General features: G+C 43.4%; 1 protein-coding gene across 2 annotated transcripts in view; it reads left to right on the forward strand.

The window, feature by feature from the left end:
* The window catches only part of Cers6 (ceramide synthase 6), a 240580-nt gene extending 218941 nt beyond the window's left edge, over positions 1-21639 (forward strand). Inside the window, exons 9-11 of one of the 2 annotated variants that reach the window (XM_041631425.1) lie at positions 12778-12934; positions 13514-13537; positions 16126-21639. In XM_041631425.1, the coding sequence (XP_041487359.1) occupies positions 12778-12934; positions 13514-13537; positions 16126-16278 (334 nt within the window). In that variant the 3' untranslated portion in view covers positions 16279-21639. The remainder of the gene's footprint in view (positions 1-12777; positions 12935-13513; positions 13538-16125) is intronic. The other variant, XM_041631426.1, reaches the window with a different exon arrangement.
* Positions 21640-21699: the final 60 nt, after the last annotated feature.

Here is a 21699-nt window from a genome sequence, read left to right on the forward strand (position 1 = left end):
TCGCACCCAGGGTGTGAAATTGACCTCTGAAGACATCAGCGTAGATTTCATTCCCGAGAGTGAGCGTATTTTAGCCGTTCTGTGGTTCTCGGGGGCTCAACTTTAGTCTGGAAAAGACAAAGTGAGCTCTGATTTGATGTCATTTGTCTTACTCCGCAGCGGAGCAGCCACGGTGGGTGATAATAACAACTACGCACCGCGCGAGGATTTTTATTGGTATTGCGATTTGCTTTGCTTCCTGGTACACTGTTGGCTTTAAACAGCTCCCAGCGTCACTCTGTGTTAGCCTCTACGTGAAATTCCATCTCCGTTATCGCCTACCATTCTAATAACTATTTTCAGGATCCTAACTTTCTCATTTTTTTTTTTCTGTTGCGTGTCTAATGCTCTCCCTAAAACTAGTCTCAGTGGTAAACAGGCGTAAGACAGTTGTCAGGGCGCAGTACACTGGAAAGTCATGCCTGTGGTAGAAACACTGCAGAGATGCATAAGGAGTGGCCCTGCTTAGAGCTGTATTTATCCATCTGAGTGTCCAGAAAGGACGCTCTGTGGGCCACTGCAAGTCTGTCTCCTCTGTCCATTTTCTTTTTTTACTTTTTTTTAAATTTTATTTTTAATTTATTTATTTATTAAAGATTTCTGTCTCTCCCCGCCACCGCTTCCCATTTCCCTCCCCCTCCCCCAATCAAGTCCCCCTCCCTCGTCAGCCCAAAGAGCAATCAGGGTTCCCTACCCTGTGGGAAGTCCAAGGACCACCCACCTCCATCCAGGTCTCATAAGGTGAGCATCCAAACTGCCTAGGCTCCCACAAAGCCAGTATGTGCAGTGGGATCAAAAACCCATTGCCATTGTTCTTGAGTTCTCAGTAGTCCTCATTGTCCGCTATGTTCAGCGAGTCCGGTTTCATCCCATGCTTTTTCAGACCCAGGCCAGCTGGCCTTGGTGAGTTCCCGATAGAACATCCCCATTGTCTCAGTGTGTGGGTGCACCCCTCGCGGTCCTGAGTTCCTTGCTCGTGCTCTCTCTCCTTCTGCTCCTGATTTGGACCTTGAGATTTCTGTCCGGTGCTCCAATGTGGGTCTCTGTCTCTGTCTCCTTTCATCGCCTGATGAAGCAGTAAAAAACAAGGACTTTGTGAATTTTGCATGCAAATGGATGGAAATAGAAAACACTATCCTGAATGAGGTAAGCCAGACCCAAAAAGAGGAACATGGGATGTACTCACTCATATTTGGTTTCTAGCCATAAACAAAGGACATTGAGCCTATAATTAGTGATCCTAGAGAAGCTAAATAAGGAGAACCCAAAGAAAAACATATAGGCATCCTCCTGAATATTAACCTCCATTTTCTTTTGTTTTGGTTTTGGTTGATTTTTTTAACTCTTTGTTTCTTTTTTATATAATTTATTTTATTTTTCTTTTTTAGAAAGAAAACAAACTTTTTTATTTTACATACCAATCCCAGTTCCCTTTCCCTCTCATCCTCCATCCCCTCCATCTTTCCCCCACCCATTCCTCAGAGATATAAGGCACATTGCTTTGGAGTAGATTCAGTGCCCTCCCTACTATATCTAGCCTGAACAAGATACACATCCAAAGAGAATAGGATCCCAAAAAGCCAGTACATGCAGTAGGGATAAATCCTGTACCCACTGCCAGTGGCCCCTCTGTCTGCCCCAGTCATACAACTGTCACCCACATTCAGAGGGACTAGTGTGGTCCTATGCTGGTTCCTTCCTTGTCCGGCTGGAGTTAGTGAGCTCCCATTAGCTCAGGTAAGCTGTTTCAGTTGGTGTCCCCATCATGGTGTTGACCTCTTTGCTCATATTCTCATTCCTCCCACTCTTCCACAGGACTTCGGGAGCTCAGCCCCAAAACTCTCCCCTTTTATCAGCTCTTGGTATTTTATGAGCCTTGCCAGATCTCCCACTCCACACGGTCACTTCTGTCTTAGAGTTTGTGCTTCGTGGTGCTAACATTGAGATCCTGGACCAATACCTAAAGTGAAAAAGACACACATTAAAAGTCAGGTCACAGAGAGAGGGCAGGCAGAAGAGCATTAAACCTGTCTGGGGATTGACTTAAAGTCCCAGTGCCCAGACTGTACCTGCAGTTGTGAATTGTACCTACCCTTGCCGATAGGACTGGTCTCACCTATCCTTGCTGTGGAAGGAAGGTGAATTCCCAAGAAGAAGTGGGTGCTGAGGTGGAGATGTAGGAAAGCAACAGACTGGGGGCCTCTTTGGACCTTCGTGTAAAGTGTTTGAGGTTTATTTTAATTGTGGTTGGCAGTCATTAGCAAATTTAGCTCTAGCCATCATGATTGTCCTTGACACCTTGGTTAACATTCTCTGAAATGAAAATATTTTAGATAATGAAGTTATAATTTGGTGAAGAGTCTTACACTACGTAGGCCTGTTCTGACTTTCCCAGGGGAAGGAGAGTAATTTATATGGAATATCAGGGGACTTAATCTATAGTGTTCTGTGATTTGTTATTTTATGCAAGAAGCAAAAATAAACAGTATGTGAGCAACCTTCTAAGAATTCTGTATATAAATCAGCATGAGTAGGGAAGGTAGCAAAAGCCTGTATCCTCAGCAATTGAGAGACTGAAGCCAGAGGATCCTGAGTTCAAGGCCAGCCTGGGCTACCTACAAACCCTATCTCAAAAAGAAAGGGGGGGGGGACCAACATTACATTTATATTCTTATACAAACTTCTCTGTTAGTTTGAAAATGATGAGCGCTATGCCATAGCTTAGAAATCTTGATGGTATTGAGAAAATCTAAATGAAGAATCTGTATAACTGGAAAACATATAGATTTTATGGATTGTTTGTTACGGTGCCAGCAACTGGCTGTTGAGTTAAATCGATCACCTTCCTTAAAGAGAAAAGGGATGGAGGATGTGGTTAGAATGTGCCTATTGGAGGGCATTTGCTTTCAGGCACTGGCAAATACCGTACACGGCAATTTGAGCAGAGGACTGTGAATGCCGACTGAGTTGTGAGGCTAAGTCATGCCTGGCCAGCCTTTTGCATTCCTGGCGGCCTTGCTAATATGAAGGCTGGAGATCCCTGACAAGGGGCTTGGTGGAACCAGCAACTGCAGCATGGTTAAACTGAGTGTTAGGTAGGAATCCCTGTAGCCGTGGTGGTCTACAGAAAGCCACCCCGTGTCAAGAGTGTGCTGGAGCCGGAGGTAGGAAAAACTTCACTCCCATTAATAGAACATTTGCTCGAGTCCTTGAGTGTTTCATGAATTTCTCCTAAAAACACATCTTTATACTTGCGCTCTTTGCTTTCTTTCTTACTTTCACTCACAAAGAACAAAGCCTCTGCTTTCTTCTTGTCTCCCTTAGGCTGAGTTCAAAGTACCGTAGGAGTCACCTAAGAATAATGCATTTGTCCATGTGGAGAATTTTTGCATGAGAAAACAATCAGACCTGGGGAAATTTTTGGTACACCTGGAACCAGATGTCACAAACCTTTTTATGTTATTTCTGAAGACATCTTTAGTAATCATAGTGTCTTGGGCCTTTGCTTTGCAGAGGAGGGAACTCAAGTTTGTAAAAGAATAGTAAGGCGCCCCATTGGCAAATGCAAGATCTGAGCCTAGAACACAGCGTTTTGACTTCTAGTTGAAACACACTGTGCACGAACTGTCAGCTCTTTCCTGAGGAAGCCCACATCTGCCCACATTCCCAAACACTCTATTATCCTCTACAGCAATTATCCCAATAGTTAACACCATTTCAGTGATTTTTTTTCCCAGAATACTGTCTTTGCTTGTCAATTGCCTTGTTATTATTCAGTGCAGTTTTTCCTGTGTTATTTTTCTTTCAAAGTTGTAAACCCTATAAGGACAACTTTTCATATCAAAATCTCTGTGTATTCTTCTAGAGTTTTGGGTTTGGTTTGTGTTTTCTGCTTGTTTGGGGGCATCTCACAGTTCAGTTTTGTCAACTCTCACTTACTCTGTGGGATTAAGTCTGTTTTTTTTATATCTTTCCAAGCACTAGATAATAAGGTACAGAGTATACTCCTCAAGCTGGCAGGCCAGTGACACATTGCTCACCGTAGCAGCACTTCCAAGATTTTCAGAGGCATTCCTCTAAGATAAAATATGAATTTAAGTCCTAGAAATCTTCAATAAAAATAGAGGAAATTTCCCAGAGAAAGAGAAAGACTGACACACAGAGAGATGAGGATATACATATATCCCATATGTGTATGTATATATGGGGGAGAACCCTGCCTGCAAGAGTTTTTAAAGTCTAGGTGCCTAGATTAAAATCAGTTGGCTCCCTCTTTCCTGCCCACACTACCTGCAGGTGTAAAGAGGTTGCCTGATTTGGGTGTGGTTTGGGGGAGTCAGCCAGGGTCAGGATGGACAGACTAGAGCAAGCAAAGGATCACAAAGCAGGTCAGAGTTTTCTTGTGTGGGTGATACAAGGGAAACACTGGAGATGTGTGTGAAATATAGAGTCAGAAACTAGAAGGATCAAGGGTCAGAGTCTCACAGCCAAGAAGACGTGTTATAAGAGGCAGAGAGGAGCTAGGGACAGTGTAGGATCTTTCTGGTAGATCTTTCTGGTAGTATGCTAGCTGAGTCAACTTGGATTGCTTGCAGGGTCCTATGTTGTGTACACTAGAGGATATAGATAATAGATAGATAGATAGATAGATAGATAGATAGATAGATAATAGATAGGTAGATAATAGACAGATAGATGATAGATGGCAGATAGATAGATTGATAGATAGATGATAGATAGATAGATAGATAGATAGATAGATAGATAGATGGATTATAGGCAGATAGATAGGCTATATTTACTATGTAATTCATGAGTGATATATGTCCAGTTCTTTGGAATATTTAGTGATTTCACATCAGCCTCCTAATAGTTTAGTAGCCCTTATTCAAAATGTTAGAAACCAGATGTCCCAGATTTCTACATTTGCATAAACTTCATGGCTGAACCTCTCTAACCTCAAAGTTTAGGATGCTCCAAAGCCTGAAACTTTTTGTATATAATGTTGGTCAGCAAAATGTTTTGATTTCTGAGTGTTTTGGATTCCAGATACTCAAAACCAGGGAGCTCAACATGTGGTTAATACACTGGCTGCTATAGGATATAATTTCCCTCCTTGAGAGGGAGGGCCAGGACATCCCTCTCCACGAGGCCCATCTTGGGGCCAGAATGACACCTTCAATACTCAGTGTGAGAGTATTGAAGTAGTAGTTAAGGCAGTGCTAAAATTCATCAAGAAAAAAAAAAAGACTAGGTAGAATTTGTAGAATTTGATCCCTAAACAATTAGTACCACAGACATGACCCTACAGGAAAACTGGGAATGCTGGAACAACCCTGCAATTCCAGCAGGCTGACACAAAGATCACCATCAATTGAAGACGTTCTTGGACTACACTGCAAAACCCTGAGGTCTCTTCTCTCCTAGTTTTCCCCGTGGCCACAGGAGTCAGCCTTATGTGCTGCTTTCCCCGTGAAGTCAAGGATATTGGAGAAATATGCACAGGCCCCGACCCTTCTAAAGAGAAAATCAAAGTAAGAAGCCGAGGGCTGACGTGGCTGTATTCTGAGCTGAATTTAGAAAGAGGTCTTTGATTTTTACGTCGTTAATATTTCATCTGTGTCAAGGTGGTAGTGAAAGGCATTACTTGATTTTCGGTAGTAGAGGTAATTATACTGGGATTTAAAGGTTAAATGAATGGGTCAAGGTGAGGGGATCAATTAAATTAGGCCCACTTTGGTCATTTAGGCAGGAAGAAACCAGAATATGACTATTGGAAACCAGAGTATGAGACCCAGGGCTGTCTCTCCGGAAGCCAGAGCTGTAACAGGCAAAGGAGACAGTCTGCCCACATGCTGATGGCAATGGCTTGGCTCTGAGCACAAGCAAAGGGTCAGGAACTGAAAACAGAGGAGAGCCAGGGAACATGAGTGAACCAAAGGGGCCTGGGCGCCGAGCTCAGTACATAGGGCCATTCAGGTCTCAGCTCTCTCCGTCTCCCAAACCCAACCTTGGGCATGTTATTTACATTCTCTGGGCTTCGGTGTCCTGTCTGGAAAAACAGAGATAGCAGTACCTACGGTGGGAGGACAATGAGACTCTACCCTAAAACGTTTCGTGAGAATTAAATGAGCCTTGTTTCTAATGTACAATATTTTAATAAATATTGACTCTTGTACCGATGAGGATTAAAACTATATAGGGTTCTCATGGGGCGGGGGGGGGGGGGTGAAAGGGTAAAATCCCATAACGTACATAGCATATTTGACTACTTAGCAATAGTAGTTACTCAATGAAGAACTGTTAATAAGGGAAAGGGCAAAAGTCTTCTTTACCTATGGGAAAGCAACAACCAACTGCACAGGGGTGAAACACAGGCCTGCTGCAGTCACATTGAAAGACCCAGCATGGCTAGGAAGCCTCTGATTGGGAGGTGGGGAACACAGAAAGGAGAGTGGATTGAAAAAACGCTCGCTGTAGCCAGAAGTCACCAGTCGCAAACTTAGGAAGATGTGATAAGGGACTAATTCTTCAGTCCAGACAGCGTCTGACTGAAGTCAAACTTACTTGACTGAATGTCTAATCTCTAAAGAGGTGGGGACAGAATCATTGCATCCATTTCTAAATGAAAGGGAAGTGTTTGACCAAGGTTCAAGTTCAGATTCCTGGCAGGGATAAAGAAATCACATCCATGTTTGCCATAGACTGATAGGCAAGGAGAATGGTTGTCCGAGATGATCAGGCATCTCTCTGACCCCCAAGCTTCCCTCCAAAGACAGAACCAGTGACATGGAGAAATCTAAACTGCGAGTGGAGTGAGGGAGTAATTACACACGTGTGCGAACACACACACACACACACACACACACACCTACCTTTCATTCCTATTGAAGTCTTGAATTCCAACATTCAACCAAGTAATAGTTTAGGTCTGGCTTTATTATGGGTGGGAGGGGCTAACAGAGGAAGAGAGGGAGTGAGAGACGAAGAGACCGAGACAGTTAAGTATCTGGCCTTCAGGACCCATAGCTTCTGTTCAATATAATTTTAAATGTGTGCTAGTTAGCGTCTGCTTTACACAGCATAACATGCTAGTTAGGTGACTGGCAAATTTTTGGTAGGATCTGCTTCTCATTTAGATTTTTTTGGTTTTGTGTTTGTTTTTGGAGATCATATTCACATTTATGCCAGAGAGAAAACACAGCATAGTGTAAACTGAGTTCTCTCTGGAAAGCTGGTGTCAAGACCATGCAGAAGTGCTGAAGTAGAGAAACCTAATATTGGCCATGGGAACATTTCACCTTTCAGAGAGTCTTCTGTGGCATGTGTCTTTCTTTGGAATGATGCTCTGACTTAGCTTCCTAGAGAATGAATCTTGGCTCTCTTTGGATGGTCCGTGTGGGTCTAATTATTGTTAGGGTTCTCAGTAGAGGTGGGAATAGAGAAGAGGTAGGGCAGAGGATGCTGCCCATAGCTAGGGACTATAGTTCCACTCAAGACGTCCCTCCAGCACTGGGCACATAACTCAGCATTAGCGTGCCTGTTTGACAAGTTGAAAGTCCTTGGTCAATCCCCAGCAATGAAACACAAACCATCAGCTGCTACCTGTAACATTTGTGCAGTAAGCCTTCCTGGGCTGTCTTTACTCTCTCAATTACCATTGTGTGTTCCTACCCTCACTTCACTGGAGTCCCTGAAAAACATAATGGATAGCTCTGGACATGTAAGCATTTTTACCTGTCTATATGTAATAAGAGAAAAGCTTAAATTCACACTTGTGGGCCACTAGCTGAATGAAATATATATACATTTCATTCCTATATTGGAGGTGGCTCTGCTAAAAGAGATGTCTGGTAATTTCTCCGAGTTCCCCAGAGTCCTGGAGGGAGGGAGGGAGGGAGGGAGGGAGGGAGGGAGGGAGGGAGGGCCAGCAGGCAGGCTGCTTTAAGCTGTATTGGTATTCTAGATGCTAATGAAAACAGCTGTGAATATTTTATCAAAACAAGATTTTTCCGTGGATTCTTTGATCAACAGCATAACATTATAAACTCTTCTCCAGGAATATATGCACTCAGCCACCACATTCTATATGTTTCTATCAAAGTCAAATTTAAGATAAAGCATTCATAAGAGATAAAAATAGAGTAGAAATCACAATAGGGCAAAGCAAATTGTATTCTTATGATCCATTAACATCTGTTAAAGTAACACAACCCAGCCAAGCTCTATGTGGTCAACAATATATCTGCTCATCTCTAGGGAATTGTGTGGGTTCCCTGAAGGCATCTCTTCAGGCAGACCTATGGAGTAAGAAAGAGGCTTACACAGGAACCACCCCCCCCCCCCCATCCCATTTGATTGACGAGGTTTTCAGAAGGAAGGGTGTCACCTAGGGATTAAGTGTTGTCTGTGCTGAGTTTTGGCGGAATAATTCCATGTGAGCTTGCTTTGTGTGCGCCTGATGTGCCATCTAGTGGTTGAGTGAGCATAATCTTAATGGAAAATAAAATGCAAAGCCCTGTGCCCTACCCTTGTTACCCCATATTCCCGCCCCTTGTTAGTCAGCAGCAGAGGTTTGCTCTTACTTAGCAAAGATCTATTATTTGGGAAAGAAAAGCATTGTTTTCCCAGAATTTATACATTGAACAGAGACTTGGGGCAGGGAGGGCACACTGATACCACCACAATAATTACATTAGCAAAAATTGCAAGTTGATAGTGTCCATGTGTTTTGTTTGACACAGAGGGCTCTTTCCCATTCCACTTTTTAGGAATAGGATTCACATCTACAGAATAGTGCACAGACCCCCAGGACACAGCTTGCCCGGTGTACACATGTATACATTTATGTATTGATAACCCATGCAACCACTACCCAGATGAGGGCATGAACATTTCCAGTATCGCATCAATCTCCCTCTTCCCTGCCCTGACCAGTCCACGCTGAGAGGAGAGGCGGCTGCTCTTCTGGAATCTGTCACCGTGGGTTTATAATGGTGCATATTTCTGAGCCTAACCTTTCAAAAAGAATAAGGTCCTGTCATCACCATTTTAATAGCTTGTCCAAAAGAGGGGCAGTTTGCTCAGAGTAGTCTAGGTCGGCTGTTTCTCAGAGTCCAGGTGTCATATGTTAGCTGTCTCCAGTGGCTTTACTTACCCAGCTCCTGTGGAGCTGTCTACTGATTGTGTTCTCCCAAGTGCCTCTGCAAGCCGCCAAGGCAGTTTTCAAAGAAAACACATTATTTTTGAGTGTCACCTCTGAGACATCAATGGCTGTCGTGGCAAAGCTGTTGCATACTACGGTGGCTTTTCTGAAATTAGTGTGAGTGCTCACCAGCCACTGCTCAAATTAAGCCGTGTGCGGCGTTGGTGAGACAAGCTTCCAACCTGCAGCCGGTTAGATCCCACTTCACGACACTCAGAATGACGCTGTGGATGTGGCTGCTGGTGCAGATCCTCTCTCTGTCCAAACTCAATGAAACTTAGCGTGGGCGTGTCTATACCCTATGCATACACTCCCAGTTTCAGCAGCTCATTCAGGGCTGCAATGGGTCTCATGTTCTGTCTTCAGGCTCGCCATACTAATTATCTCCGCCAAACAATTCAGAGTAAACTATATGCAGAGATCCTCAGAACAGTAGTATGAGATTGAATTTAATAACCCACTCTAAGTAGTATTATACTTTATATACACTGATGTATTAATACTGGAATGAATATCAAGAAATCTATTAAAATAATATATCACATCAGTAGGCACAAGCTTAATTATTTCCATGGCACCGAAGACATTTGATAATGTCCGATTCTCCATTGCTGGGTTTTAAAAATGAACTTATTATAATTTTAATGCTCTTCTATGAGCATTTTAATAAACAACAGCTACTTCCTTTAAAATGAGGAACACACTGTGGGAGTCAGCCTTAGCTTTATTATTAGGAGTTCTGATCATTAACTATGTCAAGAAATGAAATATTTCTATTTCAGATATTTTTATGTACCAATCTATAAATATTTTTAAATAGCAAACAATGAAAATATCATCTGATGAAAAATAGCTAACAAAGTATTTTTATCTCTATTTCAGAAATTATAAAGTAAATCAAAGAATGAAGTGTGTTTCTATTTCTGTTCTTTTTCTTTTTTCTTTCTTTTTTTTTTTCTTGTATTTAGGTCTCTCACACACTTTGAGTGAGTAACTACGTAACTACTACTCAGTTACTTCCCTGGCCCTGTAACATATTTCAGGAATTTTTAATGATGGAAGAAAAAATCATGGGGGGATGGGGAGGGAGAGGGAGGAAGGGAAGGAGAATATTAAACCTCATAGGATGACCTTTGTGAATCACCGAATTTTATATTTCCTTTACATTCTTCTATTCTTCTGGAATTAGGATGAATAATTTTTAAAAATGCTAGTTAATTCTAAGGAAAAGTGCACTGAAATAATATCTATATTGCTGCCTTGTTTGTGGTAAGTGGCCCTGGTCTCTTGAAATGTGCCCTTGCAGATGAGGGACCATTGGGTCTAAAGAAGACTCAGTGCCTTGGCCGTGGGGAAGGGATTCACACACCTCACATTTGCTATTTCCAGCTGTGTTCAGGACTCCTGGCAGTAACATGTTTGCCAGATGTCTGCCGAGTGACTCTTGGGTTGGTTTACCTAGCAACCAAGTTAAACAAGCACGAGCAATGTCTGGGCAATACCCATACTTTGACTACAAAGCTCGTTCTGCTTCTTAACATATACCCTATCCACCCCAGCACTAGGTGTCATTGAGTTTGAACAGAAACTCAAGGTGGGGAGCACCCTTGGTGGGGAGCACCCTTGGGGAGCACCCTTGGTGGGGAGCACCCTTGGTGGGGAGCATCCTTGGGGGAGTACCCTTGGGGGGGATCACCCTTGGTGGGGAGCACCCTTGGGTCTATTTTGCATTGTTTTCCCCTGAACCCTTATGCCACTTGTGACAGTAAGTATCCTTTGTTAAAGGGCGTGTTTTAACCTCCCTGAAAACTCTCATTATGCTGTTTGTTTAAATTCCCTCTGTATTTTCCTTCTGACCTCGTGTGAGTGGCTCCTACCTTACATCCAAGAGCAGTTCACCCCCTTAGCCTCTTGGTGCCTGTGCAGACGGCCCCACCCCTACAGTCTGATTGGTCCCAAGCACAGTGCTACAGTTGTGGGTGAGGAACATGAAGCCTGGTGGCAACTGAGGGGAGGGGAGTAGGAGTGATCCCAAAGTCCTGTGGGGAAGGGGATGTCATGTGACTGTGGCAGAGGCAGGGGACCAGCTGGCAAGTCAATCTCCAAGGACTAGAGAGCAGCACGGAACAACCGCAGCAGACCCTGTAACCAGGCTTCATGCATCTGTAGCTTGTGGTTGCCCCCTGCTGGGTCCTGTTGCAAATTATAGAACCAATTACTCTTTTTTTCAAGTACATACACTCCAATGCACTTTTAAAACTAAATACCTTTATTATACCCTCTAATTTTTTGTTAAAAACAAATCTTTCAAATACTCATATCAGGGTATCACTTCCAAATGATGTCTTTCAATTGTCATTTCTTTCCCAGGGGAAGAATTAGAAAATTAAGAGCCCTCTAATGGAGCCCCATGCAGATGCAAACCTGGCTGGCTCCCGTGCATGTTCTAGATGCTGCTGTGTGCGTCAGGAGCTCTGCGCTGAGCTCATGTTTAAGAGTTCACCCTATTTTTTTCTTGCTATATAATATTGGGTGGTGTTCCTCACACTATAGAAAGAGAAAAACAACAACTTGAAGACAATGTAGGCCTTTGAAATTAGTTGTTAGCTAGGGAAGTAAATCCAAATGATGAATGGAATTCATAGAGGAAACAATGAATGAAGGGCAGGGAAGGAGAAGTCAAGACTTTTGCTTCTATGTATAGAGTCAAAAGATGTATGCTAGAACAGATCCGTGTTTGAGCCCAAACTTTTATTTTAAGACTTACTTATACATATATATATGTATGTATATGTATATGTATGTACATACATGCACACACAAAGATGTTCTGCCTACATGTATGGCAACAGAGCAGAAGAGGGCACCAGATCTCATTACAGATGGTTGTGAGCCACCATATGGTTGCTAGGAATTGAACTCAGGACCTCTGGAAGAGCAGCCAGTGCTCTTAACCTCTGAGCCATTTCTCCAGCCCAGAGCCTTAACTCTTAGAAGCAATATTTACAATAGCCAAAGGATAGAAGCAAGCCAGGTGTCTGCTGGTGGGTGAATATAGAGACAAAGTGTGGTATGTACCTACACTTCCACAGGAAAGAAATCCTCAAGCTTCATGCAAAATGGGTAAACCTTAGAATTGGTAGAAGGAACCAATAACCCTTTCTTCATGATTCCACAAACAGATCTTAGTAGCTCAGCTCACAGAGGCAGAAAATGGAAGTTGCTTGGGACAGAGGGTAGAGAACACATTTTTCAAGTGTTCTGGGAGTGGGCGGTGGTGGTTACACAGGTGTGTGGATTTGCACAATGCCAGTGAAGTGCCCACTTCACTGATAGAATTGCTGCAGCTCACACCATCAGGGCACAGTTGCAAGGGACGGCTCCTCAGTACCTGGTAACTGCCGAGCTGTCTTCGCAGGAAGGGAGGGGGCCGCTGGGGGAGACTGTTGACCTGCGCTCCCTGGAAACCGCTAGAGCTCCTTTAGAACAGAGTGACATGCTGTGTTCAGTAATGGCCTTCTTCTCCTCCTCAGGGTGTTAAACACCACGTTGTTCGAAAGTTGGGAGATCGTCGGACCCTTCCCTTCCTGGTGGGTTTTTAACCTGCTGCTGTTGCTACTACAAGGGCTGAACTGCTTCTGGTCTTACGTGATTGTAAAAATAGCCTGCAAAGCTGTTTCAAAAGGCAAGGTAAGATAAGACTCACTCTCTCCGAGATGTCCCAGAAATGTCAGGGTATTTTTGGCTCCTTTGAAATCACGTATCTCTGATTTCATCGAAATCAGTGTTATTCCTTCCAAAGCCACCTTGAAACACAAACCAAATTATTTTCCTCCCATTTGGTTCATTTTTAAAGTTTCTCTGTTGCTTTGTGGTTGCTGAAACCCAGAATTTACAATTCTAGGTTTAATGATGACCTACTATCTAGTGTGCCTTTCTTCCACTCCCCACCTTGGACTTTCTCTGGTTATTTACCATGAACAGAAATTTAATTTAATAATTTATTTGTTTTCACGGAAGGATTGCTCAGTGTCGCGTGCCCATTTTTAAGCAGGCCCTTTCTCTCCAGTAGAAGAATAAATACGTCCATGACTTCTCCAACAAAATTGACTTGTCTCTGTTTTAAAATGGAATCATGGGGCTGGCTGACTGAAATAAGCCTTCCTGAGAGCCAGCCCCTTTGCCTAGAGCAGCGAAGTTTCCAGATCGTTGTCCGTGATGTTTTCTTATTTCATTTTTTTTGTTCTCTTCCTCCTGCCACCCTGGAAGGCTGGGAAGTGGAACCCTTTCCATGTAAGTTTCTTGTCTTCTCTCTTGCTGTCCTGGGTGACCCTTGCCTGCTGGAGGGGTGCTTACTGGCTCTGTTCCATGCTTGTTCTTCCTTCTAACCAGCTGGCACTCTTGGAAGCTTCGTGGCAGGCCATAGTTTCTGCGAACTACAGAAGATACCAGGGGGAGTTCCATCACTGCCCCTTTGTGTGAGCGTGAAAATTCTGCTGGTCCAGCAGGAAGGGGGAGATTTTTTTCCTACTGGTGCCTAACCTGTCCGCTAAGAGACTGAAACAGTTCAGTGTGAAGTGGGAGAAACAGAACCAGCTGATCCCTGTAGTATAGAAAGAGACCGGAGCTACAGGTGTACCCATCTTCAGAAAACAGAGTAGCATTTGACCCTCTGTCCTCAGTGAGGGAGGTCCACAGAATTGGCCCCCTCTTCAGGGGACATCTGGGTGACTTGTCATGATCTCTGAAGCCAGTCCTCAACACCACCGCCTATACAAATCAAAAATATTTTGATGGGCTAAGTTCTTAGGAGAGGAACTTCATTTTTTTTTCTTTCTCTTGTGGCTTCTTATTCTTTTAGAATGAACTCATGTTAATTTTGAAATTTTTCTGGTCTTCATTTGGACACAAATTAAATCCCCGTGCATAGTACTGGGAGTATGATAATAACTGAAGATGACGGGCACGCTGGATTAGATTACTTGTCTCCCTAGAGCATCGCTCTTTCCACCAGCCCTGTCCTCTCCCCTCTAGCTGCAAGTCCTTCATCTCCATGAAGAAATCGTCACTAATTACGTTCCACAGCTTCGGCCTCAGGGTTTCTTCCCTGCTGTTGCTGCTCTCACCTAACGCAGTGAGACTGCTCCTGTCCGTGGTCTCTTCCTGTGGGTTATTTTTAGACGCTTTAAATTGTCCTTTTTCTTTGACAGTATCATAACTGTGGATTTTTCCACATGTAATTTAAAATAATCTTACTAGGCAGGCAAATTAATACCGTCTGCATCCGGAGTCCTCTATTGGCTCCTTGATTTGGTACTAATAGACTTGATATGGTGGCGCTCTGCAGCGGTACTGTCTATGATTCATGCCTTTTAAGTTGAAATTTTCTCATCCCCTCAGCCATTTGTGACCTCAGTACCTAAGTTTGTCGTTGTTCTGTTTCGGAGTGAGACTGTCTATGTGAGCTCAATCTCGCCTCAGAGAGCTTTGAACTGAGGATCACGTGTGTACGCTATTCAGCCCATCACTGGTTAGAGCCGAACGATAGTTCTCAGCTTTTGCTTTTTCCCGCCTACCGGTGATGAAATCCTCACTCCCTCATGGTTTCTGGGTAGTAGACTCCACAGCTCTCAGGTTGACGGTGCTGAGGACAGGATCCAATATGAAAGTCCCCCATGAATTCTGAGACATCTTCCAGAGGCTCTGAGAGTCTGTCCATCCAGCCTCAGGGAGTCACTGAAGACCTGGCTGGGAAGATTCCCATGAAGCCAGGCCAACAGGATCCTCTGGCCTTCCAGCTCAATGATGTGAACAAAGCTGAGCATGTTGGTGGATACCCAGAATCCCAGCACCCAAAGGCTAAAGTAGAATTGCTGCAAAGTCTGGGCTACACAGTGAGACAGGGTAGCGAAATAAAAATTGACTAGTTAAGTCAATAAAGATTGACTATTGCTGAAAGATCTTAAGACCCTCTAGGTTTAAATGCTGGCTATAATTTGACCTGCAGAGAAGGGGATTCCAATTATTTGTTTTAAAATCAATATAGTGTTTCCTTGCTACATAGTGATAGCGGTCTCTATGCTACTAGGATGTCGCTTTAGGAACTGGGGACAAATGAGTCAATTTATTCGCTAATAACCATAGTCCATACATAGTAGGAGTGTTTTTCACATGTCACGTTAACATATAGACATGCGTCTTATTTTCCTGTCCTCGTTACTTAATGAAACTGAGTGAAAAATTGAAGAAACTGGCACATAATAAAGAATTTTTGCAGATCTGGCCAATAGTTTTCTGCCTAGCAAAAGTTGAGACCTTGTCTCATCTAGAGAGCCTTTAGAATGTCAGCTGGTGACGTTTGTTATTATGTCGCATCTGAAACAAATTTCAAAGTCATTTCAGCAAAGAAGAAAGGGAAATTAAATATAAAACAATGAATTACAGGGCCAGACAGCAATGATTTGCTTTTAATGATTTGAGCAGATTGTGTGTATATCTCTGTTAGCGTGGTAATTGAGAGTTAACCTTAAGTAATTGTCGAGGAGAATATGGCTATTGGTGAACAAATTGACTCATTTGTCCTCAAGCGACATCCTAGTAGCATAGAGACCACTAGGTAAGAATGGGATTCATAGTCTAGGCATTCTCCATGGTGGAGGATACCCTTCAGGCTCTGTGGTGTCTAAATCCGTGTACATTCTTCACAACCTGCTGTGTCACATACATTATATCCCTCCGTGGAAGAATACACGCTACCATGGCAGTGTCCCCCTCTTTGTTGTTTGTCACATGCGATTAGGTTCATCCTGCATAAGCTGCAGGGTATGCGCTACCCTGCCGGTCCTTGGAGCTGGTTTCACTCCGGCTCTTGTGTTCCGCAGGTATCCAAGGATGACCGGAGCGATATTGAATCTAGCTCGGATGATGAGGACACAGAACCTCCAGGGAAGAAACCACACACTTCGACAACCACCAACGGAACCAGTGGTACCAACGGGTATCTCCTGACTGGTCCATGCTCCATGGATGATTAACTACCCAAAACTATAAGTCCTCAACAAAGTGAACTGTTTGTTCCTGGAAGTATTTAATAAGTTGCAAATGCAGTTCCTTTCCTGATATCTCATCACCAGAGACAAAAAAAAATTAGGATTCTCAAAGCATTCTGAATAGTGTACTGCCATGTGTCCTGTCTGTGAATGAAGAAGAAATCCCATCCTATGTAGGCATGCTGTATGTAACTGACACAAGGGAACAATATTTGCATTTGTCTTAGAATATTATTTATTTTTTTATTTGTTTGTAAATCTGTGGACAGTCGAGGATCCCCTCGCTCCTTTTCCTCTGGGCTCGTGACTGACCATGAAGGAGATGCTCCGTCTGTTCTACTCGCTTCCCATGTTGTAGTCCAGTGTGCCGTGAGCATCGGCATCAGCTTACTTCATCACTTAGAGCAAGTAAAACCCCACGCAAGATCCCCCACACAGCTCCCAATAGGTTGGCTTTCTTTCTGTTCTGCACCCATTTTGTGACCGCCCATATATAGTCGGTGACTGTTGTCCTGTGGGAGTCTAAACAGGATGAACCTGGTGTTTTAGTTTTTACTCTTTGTGGTCAAATAGCAGTTCAAATGGAAGAGACTAGCTCTTAGGGGACTTTGGAACTTTATATGAAATTGCTTTGGAATAGTTTGTCCCTTGCGTACAAATATGAGATTTCTTTGGTGTGGTCGGGAGTTGATCTTGTTGGTAACAAAGTTATTTTGCCCTCCAGTGAGGCCAGTGTTCTGATTCTGAAACAATGTCACTTGCTTAAGCTCACAGACACAAAGGGACCCACATACTGGGGACTTGCTGTGTTCTGGGAATCACATAAAGATAGCAACTGACTTCAACCAGGTCTTTTTTTCAGAATTCCTACTGTATTAGCCCAGTCTTCTGTCTTGCCATGAAAAAAAAAAAAAAAAAAAGAAGCCAAGAATGTTTTGAGGCAGAAAAAAGAATGAGTCTTTTAAGAGCTGGCAAAGCTACCTTGCCTGCAAAGCGCTATACTGCCGTCAGCTCTCAAGAGAAAGCCCTCCCTAGTGTTAGACTTGTGGGAGAAAGACCATTTACCCTTCGCCTTTCTCCTTAACTGCATCCCACAATAACTTTCTTGTTGCTAAAAGTATCAGGCTTGCACTGCAAGGCTGGTTTATTCACCTCTCTGAAGACTCATGGGGGCTTCTAAGAATTTTTATTCAAGTGGAGCTATTTCCAGAAAAACAGCAAAAATTCTCCTGGACGATGGCAGTGACAGCCATGAGGAAAGTTACCAAAGAGTAGTTCATGAGCGCCCCGCCCCCAGGCCACTGTCATTGGCATATGGCTTCGAAAACCACACATATGAGCCAAGGATTTTATCTCATCTCGTCTTTAGTAAAAAGGGAATTGAACGGTTATACAAATACTCCTAAGTCAAGCATCACCTAAAACAGGAATCAAAAAAACACAGGCAATGAGTAGCCAAAAGTAAAATGCCGCAGGGCATGTCATTGTCCTGCCCACAGCCATCCATAGTTCATTTGATTTTTCCTTAATTAAATCTTTATACCCTTACTCTGAAACCTGTGACTAGGTCAGCGAAAATTCCCGAAGAACTCTCACTGCAATGTTAGCTCTTTCCCCACCCAATTACAAAACAGTATTTTCTGGTATGGTCCAGATCATCATTTTGAACGCTTGGAAGCATGTCTACTTGTTGCTGTAGAAGACAGCGCAACCAACTGTGTCTTGAGCTTGGCTGATTTATTTGTCTAACAGTGAAACTTGGAAGTGTTTGAGTTTATGAGACCAGTGATAAGACAGCAAAGGTATTGTTAGTATTCAGAGCATTTGCTCAAATGCAAATAGGTAAAAACAATAGCAGTGTTGAAGGGTGAACCTTTCTCGTCATCTTAGCTAGGGAGCATGCCCATCTTGCTTTAATATCTGGGCACAGCCTCCCAGGGGTGAGATGAACTTGAGGACCACAGTGTATTTGAATTTGAACCAGGTGACCCTTTTTTGCACAGAAGAATTTTAAGATCAGTTTGTAAATTCAGGAGAGGTATGTAAAATGAAGTAAGTTGATTCTGCCCGTGTCAAAGGCAGTTCTAAACCTGCTAGACTAGGGACGTGTTTTCTGATCCCATTAGCATGACTCATTCTTCTGCGTGTCTACAAATTTTTGTTTCATTTTACATTCTAGAGAAAATAATTCTGTTCGGTGAATTGAAATGGAGTTTGTAGGCTTTTCCTGGAATAGAACATTATCATCTCTGCTTCCTGTTCTCCCATAGTGAGACTGACAACAGGCACTGTGGGAGGAATCTTGTCCACCTGTGCCAGGCCACCGCTTTCAGAAGTGTGATTTGTAAATCCAGCTATAGGTTAGTTCCAAGTAGTGTTCTTCTTAATTAGCTTAGCCTGTGGTGATGTTCCCTTCCTCCTGGTTGCATTCAGATTTTCCCAGGGTACCAAGTTGTGTAGGAAGGACTCTAGGAAACGTGACTTTTGATCTCCAGTGTTATAGCTTACCTAGATTTAGTGGGGGGAACGTGGGAAATCAAGTAGAATTTGGCCTTGAGTCAATAAATGCTGTGTGTGGTTTATGTGTGTATATGTATGCTTCTCCAAAAACCAGTAAAATCAAATTATTACTGATTGATCTTCACCCATATTCTTTCCATTTTAAAAATCCATTCACATGTACTCTAGAAGCTTCCCTTCTCCTTTGGTTTGCTTCCCACCTGCTGAGAGTAGCATACCCTTTCAGCCTCTTATCCACCAAGCTCCTTGAGACAGAACCCAGGTCCTAGAGCACCTGCTCTCACACAGACGCCAAGCCCAGTTCTCTGTCTCCAACCCAGTCCCGTGGATGTTGAGAGGAGAGGAGCAGCTACAAGTGTCAGTATTGTGGGTCGGTCGAGTGTTTGCTGTAAAAAATGCGGATCATTGCCATATAACCCCAGGGTTCTAAAGCTGCTGACTGCCAGGCAGAGGGTGTCCCACATCCCCCTCCGATTGTGCCGCTGGCATCTAACAGAGATGAACAAGGTAGATGAGGCAGGGAGCAAGCAAAGCTAGGTCAGATCTTCAGTCCGTATGATGGGTGAGTCTCACAATGTCAACTTTTCATCTGAGGACAGTCATGCACTCAGCCACAGCACTGCACTCACGGATGGGCAGCATGTGCTACCGTGGTCCCAAAAGATGATGCCAGCCTAGGCACTGAGAGGCCATACTGTCTGCTTGTGTGTAAGTACACTCAGTGACGTTCATAGAATGACAGAAATCAGTTAAGGACACATTTCTCAGAACACATTAAGGGACATGTGACTATACTTGGTAGAGTGTGAGTTTGAGTTAGAAAGAAGAGCTCTGTGTCCTTCCGTCTTTCATTTAAATCTCATTGCTATTTGGGCTAAGTAAGAATGAGACTTTGCTGTAAAATGTTAAAAATGACTTCATTGTAGTTTACCTGACAAGTTCTCCTGAGAGAACGGATGGCACCCTTGATGGTCCCCAACCCAATCATCTTGTATTAGTAATCATTTGGGTGGAAATTAATGCCAAAGTTGTCCGGACAGTTGAGTATTTTTCTTAATTTGAAGTGTAAAAAGCATACAGAGTTACTCCAAAGGTGTCTATAGGTCCATTGATCAGTATGAGAGATGATGTCGTATCCAGAGAGGCTTCAACACCTTTGGGAACAAAAGTGCGGCATCTATGGCCTTCCAGCTCTCACTCGCTTACTTTCTTGTCTCTGACTTGTTCCTGCTTAGTAAATAAGGAACCATGGCCTTGAAATGTTTCTATAACATCCAAATGAGGAAAAGATGAAGTGAGGTAAAAGTCAGCCTGAAAGGACAGTGAGGGCGTGGCTCTTCCGGGTTCTTGTGCGGAAAGCAACGAGGAGAGCTCTCACTGTCACACTTGGCCTCTGCTGTGTGGTCCCTGCCAGGAATGACCGCAGGCTTCTTAGCAAGTGACACGAGACTTTTTCTCACTTGTCTTCTTCCCAATATCAGCCTCCCTTGCTGAGTTGAAATTGTGCCGTTTTCCAAGTGCCGTAGACTAGTTAGCAATAGTCTACTAATCCCATTTTAGCCCTACAAACTCAGGGGCCAAAGGAGAGCCCCGTGGTTTGCCTGTGCGAACATAACACCAACCCGCCCCAAGGGGGCGCCAAGCAGATGTGAGGGAGCCCTGACCACAGCTGTTGAAACCCCTGTAACCAGTACTCAGTACAGTTTTCATGAAGAAAACTGTAATGAAGAACATAAATCATCATAAGTAATGAAATCTGTAAGCACCCCAAGGAGGACCTTGGCCTCTTGCATGGTCTTGTGACTTGAATTTAACCAGAGCCTTTGAAAAGAATGCATTGGCGGATGGGTGCATTGAGGCCTCACCAAGTCTAAGAAGTGAAAAAGGTCTCTGCCACAGGATGGCATATGGCATCTGTACGAAACTGGGTATTTCCAGGATTGCCAGGAAGTGATGAGAGGGCTCCATTAGCCTAGAACTGGTCCCACTTGATCTCATTCACTTAATCATCCTTTAGCCTTCTGCAGCTCTGGTAAGAGAAAGCCAAATGCGAACATGTTTCTGCTTTCAGTTTACCTGTGACCATTAGATCAGTTATTCCCACACCTGCTTCTGTGTCCGGGCCCATTTTCCTGGGAGGAAAAAAATTAAAAGGTGTGCCCATGTTTCCTTAGCACAGGTCCACAAATGCTTGCCTTCCTGTACCGTGAGCTGCGTGGGAACCGAGGTACCGTCAGTCATTATAGTTTCTGTGTTCAGTGAAAAAGTTGATTTCGTTCATATTTCCTACCCTTTTTACCTACAGTGAATGTCATAAACTCTCTGTAAAACTCCTTAATGTGAAGAATATTTTTTTCATGTTAGCTTCAAAGCTCTGGAATAGGTCTGTGATGATTCTGGAACTTCTGCTCGATGGTTAATTAACATAAATGTGGAAAACACACGCCAGTTTGATTTCCCTAAGCCCCAGTCTTCATCGTTCCTTTACCTGCGTCATATTCATTTCCCTTCATGGCTGTTTGCTGTCATAGAAAAGGATGGTGGTTCATTTGGGAATGTGTTTCTCTTTTCCGACTTTCAGTGAGGACCAGGGTAGGTGCCGGAAGCTCATTGTTTTCTAAAGACAGTTCAGTACTTGAGCTTCTGTCAGAAGTGAAATAGTGTACCATTAGCCGGTTAGAATTATTCCGTGTACTGTTACCGTGTTTTGCTGATTTTTATATGGAAATATAATTATTCATTCTTGATCTTTGGAAGTAATCGTTATTATGAGGATCATTTTACCTTGGAAACACTTTCATAATAAAGATAAGTATTAAGAATCCAGCAAAAGTGTCCTTTACTGTAAGCACCGGCCAACTGAACTGGGAACACATCAAGAATTCC

Source organism: Microtus oregoni, unplaced genomic scaffold (assembly GCF_018167655.1).
Source record: "Microtus oregoni isolate MIOR12 unplaced genomic scaffold, Mior012 000037F_ref0000500, whole genome shotgun sequence".
NCBI classification, from domain to species: domain Eukaryota; kingdom Metazoa; phylum Chordata; class Mammalia; order Rodentia; family Cricetidae; genus Microtus; species Microtus oregoni.